Genomic DNA, 17,901 nt, shown 5'->3' with positions numbered 1-17,901 from the left:
GAAAGGGAAAAGAATAATGCCCCAGTCTGTAAATACTTATGCATGTGTATAAAGTTACTCACATGCTTGTTTACAGGATAGCAACCCAAGTTCCCAAAGACAGCGCCAAAAGAATGTTATTTTTAGTGCTTCTTAATTTATAATGGTGAACTGTAATATGATCAAAACTCCATATCTGGCGTATGGGCTTTCCTATACTTACAGTACTTGTTTATGAAAAATATCTTAATTGCATGGAGTGTTTTAAATGTGTCTTGGAAAGACATGCAGTAATAATTTTTACTAAAACTTTGTTGTTCTGCTAAAAACAAAAATTCCATTTTCATATCTTAAATGTAAGGTGCATATCCATGAATTCTTCATCACAGGGTTGTAATCCTTAATTATAAAAGGCAAGTCAGAGCTATCATGCACGGGCAGCCCAGAGGATAGCACTTTCTGTATGACCTTCGCACAAGAAGTCCTGCTTCTGCCATTAGAGCAGGGGTTCTCAAACTTCATTGCACCACTACCTCCGTTTGACATCAACAATTATTACATGACCCCGGGACGGGGGATCGAAACCCGAGGTTGCCTGAGCCCTGATGCCCCAGGCTGGGGGGGGGCCAAAGCCCAAGCCCCACCACCCCAGGTGGAGGGGAGGGAGCAAAGCCAAAGCCCAAGAGTTTGAGCCCCAGGCAGGGAGCCTGTAACCTGAGCTCCACCACCCAAGGCTGAAGCCTTCGGGCTTTGGCTTTGGCCCCCGGCGGTGGGGCTCGGGCTTCAGCTTTGGCCACGGCTCCAGAAGTCTAAGCCAGCCCTGGCAACCCCATTAAAATGGGATTGCGACCCACTTTGGGGTCCCAGCCCACAGTTTGAGAACTGCTGCATGAGAGGATTGCAGGCAGTGTTTGCACCATTAGATGTCAGCATGGAATGTATGAGTTGCTCCTCCTCTTCCATTGCTGAGACAATTTATGGCAAGTTGTCTTTGGCACGCTCCCTGTTTAGCTTCCCATTTCCGTTTCTTCCACCTCCGCACCTGTATCTCACTGAAGACAGTTGGCTGCAGAATCAGCTTCTTCCTTTGCAATGTGTAATCCCTAGACAAAAATAAATAAAAACAAAAGTGCCAATTTTATTGTGCCACTTGAATGAGTTCCCTTTCCCTGGCAGACTCGTATATAATTTGCTGTGATGCTGACTGCTCATGTGGAGAGAGCAACAAAGGTCAGCTGAAACCTTGGGCTACAGTGATCCAACCAAGCCATGATCACCAACCAACAGTTATGTTCTATTATAAATATAGAATGAAAATGAGATATTGCAGAAACCATTGTCTGGGAAAATGCTGACATTTTAAAGGTGGCCAGCATACTTCAGGTGTGTGTGGAAAACGAAGATTGCCCTATGTAATAAAGAAAGGTGCAGAGGGTCTATTTCCACCCATGCCTTCATCAGAGAAAGAAAACGGGAGAAGGGAGAACTCTCATGCAATAAAGAAAGAAGGTGATTGATTCTCCACCACCAATTCTGTGTTCTGTATTCCATTACTCACATCACTGTACATTGAATACATTTCCCAGACCTGAAGATGAGCTCTGTGTAAGCTCGAAAGCTTGTCTCTCTCTCTCTAACAGAAGTTGGTCCAATAAAAGATATTACCTCACGCACCTTGTCTCTCTCTAATATCCTGGGACCAACATGGCTACGACAATACTGCATATGACTCTCACCTGCCAGCCCTATAAAACAAATTTTACCTGGAACTGAAGTTTTTTTTCTTTTTTCTTTCTGCTGTTCCAATTGGAAAGGGTGAAGACACACTGTCAGTCCAAGCCAATCCTCTGCAAATCCAGGGAAATCCATTTTGCGTCAACAAGCTGACACAGGCTGGGATCGCTTTGCCCAGTCTGGTACATCTTCCAGTTGTTAAACCAGTGGTGACTTGGAGGATAATATCCATTGAGATAGCAGTGGCTCACTATTGTAAGAAAATAATGTTCTTTAGCTCCAGTCACACACAAATATTATTGAGAAAAATGAATTCGTCATAGTTCCCTTTCACAAGGTTCTTGAACCTCAAGGGATGACCAGAAAATTAAGACAGAAGGCCCTTGAATATCTAACTTGTCAGATAATTAAAACTTTACAACTGTCAGGTGCCTCCTACTTCATCAAGTGGTTAATATGTGAATTCACGTCACTTGTCACAGTACTGTAACAATGAGCGTCTTTGGACGCTGGCTTCTAGCTTGTCTTTATCTAAAACCTTTGCATAAAAGTCTCTTATAGGACTACACTGCCACTCTGTTTTTCATTAAGTATTTTAATATAGTCCTCCCCTTATTGGCTGCCCCTTCCACACACAGAGCTTTCAGTTCAATTAAGTCAGCCTCCCATACCTTTCAACCTCAGTTAAATCATTCTTATTCATAAACGGTAGTAAATGCCTTGTGGAAAGAACACCCTCCTGGCAAAAATCTTTTCAATTCTATTCTATGATGAAGGTAAATATCCAGCCCTTTCTCGGAGCCAGGTTGCTCATCTGCATGGCCTAAATCTATGTAGGACAATCTGCTGCAACTACAGCATAGCTGTGTGGCTATTTTTGGCAACATACCTTCTGTCTAGTGGTCTTAGAGCAGTGGGAGGCTGCATATGCTTACTGTGCAGATGCTATTCATGTGGGGTGATTGGAATTATTTAATATAATATATTTGGTAAAATATTAACAAAACATATATATACAGATACTTTAAAAACGTATTTGACATGACTTCTTAAATATAAATACAAGCTGATTAATTTTATTTCATGTTTCCTTTTTACTCTCAGTGCATGCTAAATAGGCGGTGCATTAGACGGTGAGTTAGCAAGTTTATTTTCCCTACATGTCAGTGAGAGAATAAATTCCTGTTTCAGACTCTTGATGATCTTATATTGCAATATTAATGAGTAAAAATGTGCAACCACTAGTTTTTCTGTATCATGAGACACAGACTGGACTGACACTTGTATAGCAAGCTGGCTTGAATGCTGAAATGATGCTTTTCATTGCCATTTAAAATAAAAATTCTGCATTATACTGATCACCAAGCTCTTCGTTCTGCTACCGTTACACAAACTGAGTTCGTACGTTGCTCTACAATTAGTTCTATTGAGCTCAATGGGGCTACTTTCAGAGTAAAGTACTAGTCCAGGGGTTGGCAACTTATAGCACGCGTGCCGATTTTTAATGGCACACTGCTCCCTGCCGGGTCCCAGCCGCTGGCCCCGCTCAGCCTGCTGCTGAACCCAGGCCAGGACCCCAGCAGGCAGCAGCGAGCCATTAAAAATCCTGCCCACCCCGGCCTGCTCTTCTCTGCCACTGGCCCCCCCTCTCCCCGCTCCCCTACAGGGGCAGGGTGAAGAAGCTTGGTTCTGCCGGCCTCTGCTGCAGGGCAGGCAAGCTCCTCCGTCCCCATCCTCTTCCGCCGTCGTTCCTGCCCCTCCTCCTCTCCCTCCCTACCGCCCATTGGCTGATGGCCCTTGCGATGGAGGGGGAGAAGCGGAGCCACAGAGTGCTCTCTGCTCCGGGGAGGAGGCAGAGAAGTGGTTGGGATGGGGCCTTGGGGAAGGGGGGTGGAATCGGGGCATATCCCCTCCAGCCCCGTGCCGTGAGCCGCTCTGGGCAGGGGGCTGGAAGCACCCCCAGGACCCTAGCTTGCACCCCCAGGACCCTAGCTTACACCCCCAGCCCTCTGCCCTTACCCCTACACCCCCCACACACACACCTAGCCCTCTGCCCTGACTCCAGCACCCCCCCACAACCCCAGCCCTGACTCCAGCACCCCCCACATATAGCCAGTCCCCCTATGCCCTGCACCCCTCACACACCCTAGCCTCCTGCCCTGACCCCTGCACCCCCATACATACCCAGCCCCCCCACACCACATGCCCTGACTCCTGCACCCCCTGCATTTCCCATCCCCACCCTGAGCACCAAACGGGAACTCCTGCACACACCCACACACACACATTCCCACCAGCTCCCATTTGGTGCGAGGGATGCAACCTGGTAAGCACTGCACACCCAAACCTCCTGCCCCAACCCTGAGCCCCCTTCCTCATTCTAGCTCCTGGCCAGACCCTACGCCCCAACCCCCAGCCTGCTCCTTCACCCCCAGCCCTGTGCTCAGTGCACTCCCATCCTCAGCTCAGTGCAGAGAGAGAGGAAGAGAATGGGCCAGAACCAGGGAGAAAGTAGGTACCCACTCTGTGGGCAGGGCCAGGATCCCAGACTGGCAGTGGGCTGAGCGGGTCCGGCAGCTGGGATCCCGGCTGACAGGAGCCGGAGGACGGAACCCCAGACTGGCAATGGGCTGAGCCGCTCAGCCCACTGCTGGTCTGGGGTCCTGGCCACCGGCCCCGCTCAGCCCACTGCCGGTCTGGGGTTCTGGCCGTCAGCCCCTTGCCAGACGGGGTCCCAGCCGCAGGCCCCGCTCAGCCTGCTGCCGGCCTAGGTGAACGGAACCCCAGGCCGGCAGCGTAAGATCAGCATTTTAATTTAATTTTAAATGAAGCTTCTTAAACATTTTGAAAACCTTGTTTACTTTACATACAACAATCGTTTAGTTATAGAATATATAGACTTATAGAGAGAGACCTTCTAAAAAAAGTTAAAATGTATTACTGGCAGGTGAAACCTTAAATTAAAGTGAATAAATGAAGACTCAGCACACCACTTCTGAAAAGTTGCTGACCCCTGGACTAGTCAGTGGTTGTAATGTATTGCAGGAAGTGTCCTCATGCCACTTGGAATGGTTATAAATAAAATAGTTGTTGCAGCTCAAGAGGACATTTATAAAGTGCAACACTTATAAAGCTCTGCTATTGGAAAGTTGAGACCTAAATGTTATGGTACAATCATCTCAATTTAACAGAATTACATTTGTAAGTTTCGGATCCCTTATAAATGATAATGGAAACTTTAAAAGAATTGTATGGTCATTTTTTCTTGAGTTTCGTGAAACTTCCCCTTTTTAAAAAAAAAAAAAATTATTACTTAGACAAAATACAGTGGATAACTTTCTAGGATGGGTTTTTTTGATTTACTTAAAATCCATATTTTTTGTATGTAGTCTTTTTTTTAAAGTTAATATTAGCTGTTACTCTAAATTACTAGCACATTTGTATGCATAATATTGTACACAGCAGTGACTTCAGTGATAGCACTGCACTCGCTGAAGAACACACTGTTCCATACTGATCAACCAATCAAAGAACTGAAGAAATACCCACCCAAAATTTTACGGTCCATAGTCCATAGTTACAGTCCATAGTAACATATCAGATATCCAAGAAAATGTTGTGTTCCTCTTTAAAAAGCAAGTGTCGAGGTCCACCGTTGAAACTAAGGTGCCGTGCTAAATTAAGTAATGCTCTTTGCTTTAAAACTCTTAACATTTTCGGTATTTCAACAAATTAATCTTTTCATTATGTAGTTAAAAGTAAAACGCCTCTTCTTTCGTTTTAGTGAGGAATTTGTTCAGGCAAAATTGGAGGCGCTGCTGTGCTCCTTTTCTTTTTGTTGTTTTGAGACAAGTTTGAGCAATTAGACCAAAGCATCTATTATAAAGGGTGTGTTTTGAAATGGGAAGTAGGGCAGTGTGGTAGACAGCTGCCAGTACCAGTAACCAGTTGCTTTGGGCTTAGCTTCTTTAAGCAGCTCAACCTATTGACGTAGTGCTCAGGGAAGTACTCAGCAGACCTCTCCCCCTCCCTATCCTCATTAATAATCTCCTATGCTGTGGATGTGACAAACTCCATTTTGATCGGAAGTTGGGCCTGAAATTGTAGTAGCGAGTCAGATTTGACCTCAAAACTGTATTGTATTCGGACATATTTTTGCCATTTCTGAAGTTGCACATTCAACTTTACATTTGACAAAGCCTCTTCATTCCTTTTGGGGTTGCTTAATTGCCAATCTGGTTTATATTTTTTTTTAGTACAAGGTGAAAACTGAGGAATGTTGAAGTCGTGCAGGTATTATAATATGGATTATGCTATGAATTTATGATAGACCGTCTGAAATGCACATGAATACAATACTTGTTGTAATGGAGAAAATAGGTAAGCACCTCATTTTTCATGTTCCTTGAGATATTTCCTTTAAATGTTTTTCTAATTTTAAAGTTTGGAAATGGAAATAGTGTTATCCACATTAAGAAAATGGACAGCTAGCCTCTTTCCCTTGCATACTTGTTTCCTAATCAAGTTTACTGAGATTAATGTAATGCATTAGTTTGGAGTCTAATGTAATGCACCAGTTTGTAGGAGAATGATTTCAAATTACAGTGGTCATCTGTTGATTTGATTTTTCTAAAATACATAACCAAATCACAGGTTTTGTGCTGTCATTGATATGAGACAGCAAGGAGTGATGTTTTGTCTTGTAATTTGAATGGAAAACTTCATTTAAAAAAATTGAATGGTATATTAAACAACTTTAGTAGTTTATCATATTATATAATGTTTAATGTGCATAACTTTTAAAATAACTTATTTAATACTGAAGTTGTACTTTTATCCTAAAACCTTTTTATTGGCCTAGTCTACTTTTTGCAGTTAAGTGGCCATACCTACAATATGTTCCTAGGGTATCTTCTTGTTCAGAACAACACAGTAATTTACTTTGAAAAGATCAGATCTAAATTAAAGCAAATTTGGAAAGACTGGTAGATGCAAAGAAAAGCAGAGCATGAGGGGACCTGCTAGGCTATTGTAAAATATTTTATTACAATACAGACTGGGCTTGGGCTTGCTAACATATCTGATAGATCTGGGGTTAGGATGTAGAACTGTGACATCATCTACATCAAAATGTTTTCTTCTCCTCTGTTGCCCTCTAACAGTAATACTGATGAAAGAATGTATAAAACATCATTGTGGAGGCTTATTCCTGGCTAATTAGTGGGGTTTACTGGTAATTCTTCTCAGTTATTTCACTTTAAAAAATATATTGAGGCCTATGTGTGTATTAGTATAGAAGCTTCACTTTTCTTTCCATTTAGCTTATCCCTTCCTAACTAACCCTCTTCCTCCCACCCCCACTCCCAATATTGTGGAACTAGCATAACATTTGCTTGCATCACATTGTTCACTCTGCTTGTGTGTTCTTTCCCTCCCATACCTAGTGTCTGCCTTGTCTATTTAGATTGTAAGCTCTTTGTGCAGTGCCAAGCACCATGAGGCCCCCACTCTTGGTTGGTCATTACGCACTACCATGATAAACATGATTAATAATGTCTTTTTATAAATAATAGTGCATTTTCAGAATATTTTTCCACCATAATTTGTGTTTAGTGTGCTTAGCAGTAACGTAACCTAACTGGTGTAAAATACTGAATTGATACTAATTGGCTGTTGCATGTAACTTTATGGTTGCTATTGGCAAGAAAGCATTTTGGATACTGATGTAGTAATAGTAAAGCTTGCCTGCCATGCTGGGGTTGCTCTGAAAGTGTTTTAAAGATAGATGGTTTTGCTAAAGTAAAAACTGAACTTTGATGCTCCAGATTGATGATTCTGATTTATTCCTTGGAGTTATTTTTTTTAAATGAGGATCATTAGAAAGGAAACGTAATGCTATTGAAAATTAAGGGATGGATAGCACCAGTTAGAGGCCGTGCTCTTGGTAGTTTGTTTCTTTCCCCACAGCTACAGAAGCCTGCTAATCTAGTCGTGTTCATAGACTGCAAATCATACCAGATTTTGTGTGTGCGGGGCGAGGGAGGGAGGGAATCATTAAGTGAACAAACATCCCCTAGGAAGTAGGCCAAGACCAGCAACCTCATTTTCATTTTTGATTTAATCCAGATTTTCAAATGTGAAAAGCTATTGCATGCATCCACTGTACCACCACTAATGCGTCTTCAGATGAATTCCCTTGCAATATTGATGTCACAGATAATGCTGTATTATGTTAGCTGCAAAATTCCAAAGTAGAAATGGAAGTATACTTTAACACAGTATCATGAAAGGACATGAAATCAGAGACAGTGCCTTTTGGGTACCAGGGCTTCATGGAGTTGCAGGAAAACAGATAGGTGATCAGAGAAAACTGGGTGGGTATTTAAGCTGTGACAATTTGCCAATGAAATTTTTTTAACTTCTAATTGAAACACATGGCAATAAAATTAATCCAGATTATGTGGAAGGTCAGTGTGTTTTGGGAGCCAGTTTGTACAAAAGGAAATATGTAAGCACGAGAGGATTTTGGTGTTTTGATTGGTTGTGATGGGCTGTAATGAGTATATAACAATCTGAAGGGTTTTGTTATAGTCAGTAGCAGCAAGAGAGATCTGAGTGCAAAAGAAATCATGTATCACTTACTCTTAGGGAATGACAGAAACCCGGAAGCCAGTATGATTGACAATTTATGTATGGTGATCAAAATTCTCTACTGGGAGGCAAACAGAGGCTGTGAAAATGAAGGCTGTGTCAAATGACGCAAGAAAAAACAGATTTGGAATGATCTCTATTTTTGTATGCTGCAAGGCAGCCTGTAAATATTGACCAAATATGTGTTTTCCCTAGCCAAGTTGTGAGGTATCTGTGTATACATTTTTAATAAAGGCCTGGAGCATGGGTATGTAAGGTATGGGTTACATTTTTAAATATGGTCAGAGAGGGGTTTCTATAAAACAGAAGAGTCTGCTGCCTTTAGTATTTGCATCGTGACCATTCAAAACTAAGAGGTTATGAAGTGAAGTGTATTCAATAGACAAACGGAGTAGTGTTCAAGAGGTACATGGAAGTAGACCAGATTTTATGAGAATGAGAAAAGCCCATGTAGACAATCATGAGACCAGGGACAAATCATTGACTCTCTCTGTGTTTCCGTTCCCCATCTGAAAAATGGGGGTGATAACACTTCCTTTCCCCCAACATATATCCGTCTTGCTTCTTTTCATTCAGAGACCATGGAAAGGGTTTGGTCTAAGAAGCTGAATAGAACAGTCAATGTAACTTTGTCACTGTCCAGGGTACTTTCAGGAACAGGATGGTGGAACTTTTTTAATCTGTATATTATAAGAGAATGAAAAAGTACTGGAAAAATATATCTGAAGTGAACTGAAATTGCTGCATTTTTTTTAGGCAGTAAAAGATTTACAATAGTTCTGCAGAAGCAAAAGGAAATGTGCACACTTGTATGTAGTGAACTCCATAAGAACGACCATGCTGGGTCAGATCAGTGGTCCATCTAGCCCAGTATCCTGTCTTTGACAGCAGCCAGTGTGAGACACTTCAGAGGAAATGAACAGAACAGGGCAATTTCAGGTGATCCAGCCCCTGTCATCCAGTCCCAGCTTCTGGCAGTCAGAGGTTAAGGGACACCAGGAGCATGGGGTTGCATCCCTGACCATCTTGGTTACTAGCCATTGGTGGACCTATCCTCCATGAACTAATCTAATTCTTCTTTTAATTCAGTTATAATTTTGGCCTTCACAACAGACAGTTGTTAATAAAGTTGTGGCCTAATTAAACCACATCCAGTGTTTCCTGTCCTCCTTCCAATATAACCAGACAGTTCAGTATTAGATGAGCAGTAACTGCAGAGTTGCATGCATGACATTTTAAGTTGTATTCTATTAGAAACTGTTAGTGTTCTTCCGTTAAAATCAAAGCCTGGAAGTGGATGAGGCTCATCCAGTGACCAGTGAGTGACTAGATTTTTTTAGAGTTTGGTGGAAGTATTTAGCAAATAGCTACTACTCAGGCATGTGATCTACTTTCAGAAGGTTAGAATTTCAGCTTTTTAAAGACCTCAGAGGATGCCCGTGAACACAAAGGATTAAGGGAGTATATGGCTTTGGCTTTCAAGGTTAGGTAATATTTTTAATCAGAAGTAGCTGAAAAAGCATTTGAAACCATCCACAACTATTTTTAACTTGTCCAAACCTTTTTTAAAGCATCAGAATCTATATAAGTTTCTTGAACCAGATGATCGTCATGGGTTAAAATGCCACACTACAATTTGGGTCTTTTCCAAGTGTTGACACCACAGTGCAATGTCATGGAGATTCATCACTGACTATGGTGGAAGTTAAAAAAATACAAGATAAATGTGGGCTCTTGGCCGCAATTATTCTTTCTTCCAATAAAATAGGTTGTAATGTGTAATGCTTGTATGGACAGCTACTGCATTGAGGTGGATGTTCCATTTCTCTGCACAGTCAATGAACTAACTATACTTCATGTATAACCTGTAAACTGCTTTCAGAGAATTTCAGCATGAAAGTCAGTAGCAAGTTCTCACACATTTTAGCAAATGAAGTGAGGAGAGAAAGATATGGAGGCAAATTCTTTAATCTCCAATCCTGCAAACACTTAAGCAAGTACATACGTGAGGGCAGAATTTGAACTGTGATTTTAAAAAAAAATCTATACAGAGAGAGAGGCAGGTAAATATTTTTGTGGGTGGTGTTGGACTCTACTTTGACTTCAAAAAAAAATTGAAGTCAACTAGCTCCTTTTATATGCTAATTTGGTGTCTCTAGAGATGGTGACAATGCATTGATGATCTCAGATAACTGGAAATAATTTAATATTTTGGGCATTTAGTAGAGAAAGAACAAATTAATTAAATGGGCTTGTTTCCTGCATTTGTGAGTTTTTTGGGTTTTGTTTTAAGATAAAAGGTAAAACCAGAGTAAAGCAGCATATGTTTAAGAAACAAAAGCAAATTATGGCTGGGAGATTGCGGACAAGTCATAAAACCCTGCAATCTGTGTACAGCTTTTTATCACTCAGCAGGTATGTTTCATCCCGGTGAAATGCAGTGGAGTTAACTGCAGATGAATTTGGTCCAAGATGACTAAATGCAAGAGTAACCCTCTCTCTTTAGACAGGCATCTTTCCTGTACTGAGATTTATTAAAATGTAGCAGTTATAAAAGGCTACAATCTGTTCTATGATTATAGATTATCTAGTTTTTGAAGAAAAATTATTTATAATTCAACAGTCACAAGACAACTCTGCAGTTCCGGTATAGTTTCACTGGATACTGCCCATGTGTATTCAGACTGCGCTTTTCTCTAATGCTGGGTCTCTGTCAGAAGACTGGAGCACTTGCAGATATCCACTTCTGTTCATCACCATTTTTTCTCATTGCTGTGTCAGTCCTTTATCACCTACAGCTGACAACAGGCTGATGTCTTCATTTCTCAGCACTCAGGTAACATCTTGGTATTTTGGTCTGCTATTTTCCTGCTAGCAGACCTAGGGGGGGAAAAAAATCTCTTCATACATATTTGTTGTTACGGTCTCTTACAAAATAGATTCCAGTCTTTTCTATGATGACAATAATACATAATAAGCATATACTGTCTCCATGACAAGATGGGGGAAAAGTGCAATTGTTATTGATGAGTTGATTATATATAGGAAGCAGAGGAAGAAACTTTAAGAATACTAAACTAGACTCTTCATTACGAATCCCAGAAGTCCTTGAAGAGTTGGTAGCTCTCACCGTCCGTATCTTCTAGGGCTCTTACTATAAAGCCTGTTTCAATGTTCTTAAAGTTTCTTGCTCCGATGCCTACAAATAATAATTAGAAAATATAGATAGCAAAACAAATAAATAGTTGATCACTAACATCTTGCATTTGGTTCATCTCCTTCTTAGAGAGTCACTATATAAATTAAATTGTTTGTTATTCTGGAAATATTCCTGCTTCATAGTCAGATCCAATTATGATATCATTGGACATATTAGGGGAACAGATTCAAAGAGGAGCTCATTTTGAAGATGCTGCTACTACTTCAGAAACTTGGTTTCCATGGACCTTTAGTGGCAGATTGTTCTTTATGGCTCTTTAAGCATGTCAACACATGCTAGATTTAACCTTAAAAATTATGGTGATGTGACATGGAATCTGTTTTTTGGTTTTGTTTTCCCCTGCACTACTTTGCCTACTTCACCAAGGAGAGTGTGTCCCTTCCTGGCAGCATGCCCATATTTATAGCACTTAAATCAGAGCCCAGATTACAATTCCTGATGTTCAGCTCCAGATGATCATTGCACTGAGCAAACCAAGTGTAAGAGGAAAAAGGAAATTCTGAATGTGTAACACCCATAAAAGTATGTAACAAACAGGGCTTCATGCCGGTGGGACTGCAAATAAACTAATAAATCAGTCAGTAAACTACTTTATTGTCTAATGGAAGGCAAATCTTGGCACTGTCTCAGATACAGGCTATTTATTGGTGGGAAAGTGGAGGGATACAGTCAATTGTAGTTGCGCTTATATCTATAGTTCTGTCCGTGTCTGTCTGCTGTCTCTCATCATCTATCTAATAATTAATAAAAAGTTGTCTTACCCTGCCATCTAAAAGCATCACTGAATAGTGGGTCTTGAGGACAGATTGGAAGGAGATATTAACATAACTGTTTTTAATTAATCACAGACAATCTTTACAGCACTGTACAAAACACAAATGCAGTTCTTGCCCTGCAGGCCTTACACTCTAATGGTTTGACTAAATCCATGATAGCCAGAATGGAAGCCCACTGGACCACAATAGATTTTAAAGCATATATTTAAGTGTGGTTTCCAAACTTGGTCATTTAGTACACAGCCAGAATCTCCTGGGATTAATCCCAGTTGTCCCAGAGTGGTACAGAAGAATTCAGTTCCAAGGAGGGGAACTGTACGTTTTTAAGGCTGCACACACAGGGCTTGTCTACATTTACCACGCTGTAGCAGCATGGCTGGCTGGCTGCCATAGCACTTAGTGAAGATGCTACCTACGCCGACAGGAGAGCTTCTCCAGTTGGCCTGGGTACTCCACATCCCCAAGAGGTGTAGCCCTCCCATTGACATAGCACTGTGTAAACTGGGAATTCAGTTGGTATGACAACCCTGAGTGACATACTTCTACCGACATACGTTTGTAGTGTTGACCAGGGCATAGGTTAAGATTTTCAAAAGTGCTCAGAGTTGCCTTAACATAGTATCCACTGATTTCAGTGAGAACAATTGGCTTCTGGGGGGGACCAGAGTTAGGCATTTGATGAGTGCTTCTGAAAATCCCATCCATATTTGGTTACTGATTTAGGATCATCCACAGTTTAATATTTAAAAAACAAATGAAAGCTTCAATGCAGTTTTAATATCATTTTGCTGCATAAAACTTAGAAATCTCATATTTGAAATGTAATCTCGTAGGAAACTACTTTGGAGGCAGATCGGTTTTATGAATGGGATTTCTGCTGCACTTTATTATATAGCTGGCCTTAGACCCTGCAATGTGCTCAGAGCATCCATTTCAGTAGCTAACAAAAAGATGTGGTCAGTCATCGTCTCCTTGACCAGTCAAACTATAAAACCAGTGAATTGTTGCGGAAGCTTTTAACAAGCACAAAGATAAAGTAGATCACATATTTTCCAACTCTTATGTGAATATAGAGAACTCCTTAAAAACCTGCACTAAAATATTTACTTTTTTTATTACACCATCAAGCTTGGTGTTGGGGGGCCCCCACATGAGGTTTCTTTCGCTGCTCCTGGTGCTGAGTTGATGGTTTAGCAACTGTTTCTCAACCAGGCTCCCCGCTCCCCTCTCAATTTGAGCCTGACTGCATATTTTGAAAAGAGCTTTTTCTTGGTTTGAGCTTGGTTCAGTGAACAAGGTGACGATTTGAAAACAGTGGGGTGTAGAGCTGTATGTCTTGTCACCCTTTGCTTTTACCCTGACTGACCTTCAAGCTGTGTAGGAGACAATACTTAGGGTTATTAATCAGTCTTCACTTGTTATTTGGGGTAGCTTGCCTGGCTTAGAGAGAAGGGTGAGAGAGAGAAAAGGAGAAGAGGAATATAAACACAAACATTTTCTAACATTTTGTTTAGTGGGGACAGTGGGATGGAAGTCGCCAACCTGGATCAGCTGCTAGGAGACAGTAAGTTTCTGAGTCATGTTCCATTACAAAGTGCAGCATTGTTTTTAAAAAAATCAGCTAGCTGATGGGCTGCCTTTTTAACCAGAGTAGATTTAGAACCTCTCGCAGTTGTTTTCTGTAGAGAGGGATATGACTGCAATAGAAACAGCTGAGAGAGAGAGAAAGCATTTGGGATTTTTCACTTTATTATATTCAGAATGTGTTCGTTAACAAATTATGATGTGCAATATTCTTTAATCAGTTTAAGTGTTTAATAAAAATAAATACCTAATTCTTTTAATCTATAACGTGCTTTTACAGACAAATATTAACATTGCATTATACATTAAAGCTGTTATCTATTTCACCAGCATTTTATTTACATAAAAAAGAAAAGGTATTTTAAATCATGTATTATTCAAAGTTTAGGGAAATTTTTTTTGGAAAAACACTTAAGTAGCCTTTTTCATATCCATCTGTCCTTTGGCCTCAAATAGTTTTTCAATCTGCCTTTTTGCCAGGAAGAATTCTATTCATTTTGGCAATTAGTAGATACATACTAAAACTGTTCTTTAATGTTTAAGGGTCTGGTCCAAAGCCTGTTTTCCTTGTTTTAACCTTCACTTATTCTTCTGGTTTAGAAAGTTGTGTGAAATAGGATATTGGTACAGGGGCACAAAACACTGGTAAACATTAAATTCTACATTATGAATACTGAAAAATGTAAACTATTTTTAACTATCTTCTTCAGTGATTTCTTTTACTGTTTTGCTGTCTGATAGTTTTGCTTCATTGTGGAACTAATACATTTCACTGGTGCAGTTCTGGGCACTTACTTGCATTAGTACGTTGACATGACTTGTGAATATTTTTCCAGTTACGTTGCAGCTAAACTGTGTTACAGTAAAAACATTATCTTTTCACTGAAAACATGTTTACAACAAAAATAACCAGTTCAGTAGTATCATGTGCTATTGTATTTGTGAAGTGTATGAGGGCTTGGCTACACAGTGGGCTAATGCACGCTACGGGGTGTGATTTCCAGAGCACACTCACATGTGCGCTGATTGGTCTGTATAGACCCTGCTGGTCAGGGCTGGCTCTACTGTTTTTGCCGCCCCAAGCAGCGCGCCGAATTGCCGCCATGGTGAGCGGCTGAAGAGATAGAAGCTGCCGCCGAATTGCCGCCGCCGTGAGCGGTTGAAGATAGAGGCTGCACGCCCTACTAGCACACGGACTGCCGCCCCTTGCAGATTGCCGCGCCAAGCACCTGCTTGGAACGCCGGTGCCTGGAGCCGGCCCTGCTGTTGGTGCACTGTAATGTAGTGCTGTTTGAAACAGTACTAGATTAAAGTGCAATAGGCACGTGTAGATCCTGCTGGTGTGCACTAAAGGTTCCTTGGTGCACTTAAGTTTCAAACAGCACCATATTAAAGCGCACCAGCAGTCTCTACACAGACCAATTAATGTGCAACATGTGAGTGTGCTTTGGAAATCACACCCCTGTAGAGTGCATTACCCCATTGTGTAGACAAGCCCTCAGTCTCTAGCTGGGTTGTGTTTATTGGGATTAAAGGCTTTTTTGGTATAAGTAAGTTAGTTAACAAGAGGTTCCCAGTATTATCTTTTATCAGAGGGGACCAATGTGATTTTTCTAGTCTGACCTCCTGTATAACCCTGGCCATAGGACTATTCAGCAAGCACTAATGCATGTGCTTATCTTTACATTTGAGAGAAGGCATGTGTTCCATTGGCTTCAACAGGGCTAAAGTTAAGTATGTTCAAAAGTGCTTGCAGAATTTGGGCCTAAACTGGCGCACACAGAGTGGAAAGCTTATATAACTGACACATAACAGATTTATTTTCTACATCTCGTCTGTGAAACAGGAATTAATTCAGGGAAGTCTGGTGTCCTGTGTTATGCAGGAGATGAGACTATACGACCACAGTGGTATCTTCTGGTCTCATGTTAAATAGATCTAATCTGTTATGTAAGCTTCCACTGTACATGGGGCATTCCTGTGACAATTTAGGCTGTAGTCCTGCAAGCACTTTTGAATGTGCTTAACTTTATATGTATATTTTTTGGCTTCAGCGAGGATACTACCATGTCAAGTTAAGCATATGCATAAGTGCTTCCAGGATAGAAGCCTGAAATATTACTATAAAGAAGGATAAGTTAACATATTTCATTGGAAACTAAATAGTTGAATTGCATTTGGTTATAGTATAGCAGCATCTAAAAGTGCTGCATGCCGTAGAGGCCTATTGGAGGACACTGTCCTTGTCCCAGATTGCTTACTGTTTTGTGTTTCTCACTCATTCCAACTTCTGTTCACACATCTCAGGGGGTGGGGACGATGACAATTTCCAGTGTTAGTCCTAGCATTCCATCTTGGATCATTCCCAAAATGAGCTTGTTTAAATAACTGACTATTATGTAGGGTCTTTGGGATGTTTCCTACAACTGTCATTAGCAAGGGAAGAGGCAATTCTTGATTTAGTCCTAAATGAAGCCCAGGATCTGGTCCAAGGGGAACTGTAGCTGAACCGCTCAAACAATATCAAACAAGCCCACCACAGTAACATTTAACTTTTAAAAAGGTGAAGTACACAAAAATGATGACACTTGTTAGATGGCAACTAAAAGGAGCTGTCACAAGGGTTAAATGATTGCAAGCAGCATGGGGATTATTTAAAAACACCATAATAGAGGCTTAGACTAAATGTATACCCCAAATCAGAAAAGACAATAAAAGGACCAAATGAATGCCACCATGGCTGAACAGCAGAGAAACGAAGGCTGTGTGACAAAGTTCCTCCTCTGCCTTGGTGGGTCCTGCACTTATTGGTGGATTTTCTCACCTCAGAGGTTCACGGCAGCCCTCAGTTTGGCCACTTTCGTGGCTCAAATCTGCCGTTCACTCAGTTAGCCTCCTCACTGGCTAGCATGGGGAAAGGAAGAAGAACAATCCCCGCAGTCTCTGCTGATCCACCTAGTGGATCGGGGAACAGGCCAGAGACCTTCCCCTCTGGTGGAACCCACAGTCCAGTTCAACTCCTCTGGTATCAAGTAGGGAGTTGGAGGGATGGGGGGAACCTGGGCCCACCCTCTACTCTGGGTTCCAGCCCAGGGCCCTGTGGATTGCAGCTGTCTACAGTGGCTCCTGTAACAGCTGCGTGACAGCTACAACTCGCTGGGCTACTTCCCCATGGCCTCCTCCCAACACCTTTATTCTCACCACAGGACCTTCCTCCTGATGTCTGATAATGCTTCTACTGGAAGACTGAGAAATACTACACCTTCTCACTCTCAGCTTCTTGTGTCTCTTGCTCCCAGCTCCTTGCATGCACACCACAAACTGAAGTGAGCTCCTCTTTAAACCCAGGTGCCCTGATTAGCCTGCCTTAATTGATTCTAGCACCTTCTTGATTGGCTGCAGGTGTTCTAATCAGCCTGTCTGCCTTAATTGTTTCCAGATAGTTCCTGATTCTTCTGGAATCTTCCCTGTTACATTACCCAGGAAAAGGGACCTACTTAACCTGGGGCTAATATAGCTGCCTTCTGTCACTCTCCTGTAGCCATCTGGCCTGACCCTATCACAGCTGTTAGAGGCAAAAAGACATCCTTCAAAATTTAGAAGTCAAAACCTACTGTGGAAGAAAATCAGAGTCTTCACACTGAATTTGTTAGCAACAGGTCAGAGACCATTTATTTTCAAGCAATTGTAGGGGGAGACTACGGTTGGGCAGAGTTTCCCCTGCCCTCAGGTAATCTCCAAAGTACAAGCATTTTAAACCGAGCATTTATACATTAATTACATACAGAGACACAATAACAGCTACGTCCTATTTTACATTTTCTTCCCATTATCTTAGTCAACATTGTATTCCATTCTTATCTCAAGGCAAGGTTAAAGCAGCTTTGTTAGTAATTTCCCACCCGCCTTGCACACACCCCGCTTCTAGAAATCTCGTGTTATTAAGGTTAGTTAGCT

The 17,901-nt window shown here is 41.4% G+C and overlaps 1 protein-coding gene across 9 annotated transcripts in view; it reads left to right on the top strand.

The window, feature by feature from the left end:
* Positions 1 to 17,901, top strand: part of MAP7 (microtubule associated protein 7) — a 189,307-nt gene that overhangs the window by 52,262 nt on the left and 119,144 nt on the right. Inside the window, exon 1 of one of the 9 annotated variants that reach the window (XM_074948496.1) lies at positions 5,960 to 6,093. The exons of the other annotated variants lie outside the window; for them this stretch is intronic. Coding sequence (XP_074804597.1) covers positions 6,054 to 6,093 — 40 coding nt within the window. The 5' untranslated portion in view covers positions 5,960 to 6,053. Of the gene's footprint in view, positions 1 to 5,959; positions 6,094 to 17,901 lie in introns of those variants that run through there. 9 annotated transcript variants of the gene reach the window in all.

The sequence above is a fragment of the Natator depressus genome, chromosome 3 (genome assembly GCF_965152275.1).
Source record: "Natator depressus isolate rNatDep1 chromosome 3, rNatDep2.hap1, whole genome shotgun sequence".
Classification (NCBI taxonomy): Eukaryota; Metazoa; Chordata; order Testudines; family Cheloniidae; genus Natator; species Natator depressus.
Note: the sequence above shows the minus strand (reverse complement) of the source record. Positions and strands in the feature narration are given on the sequence as shown.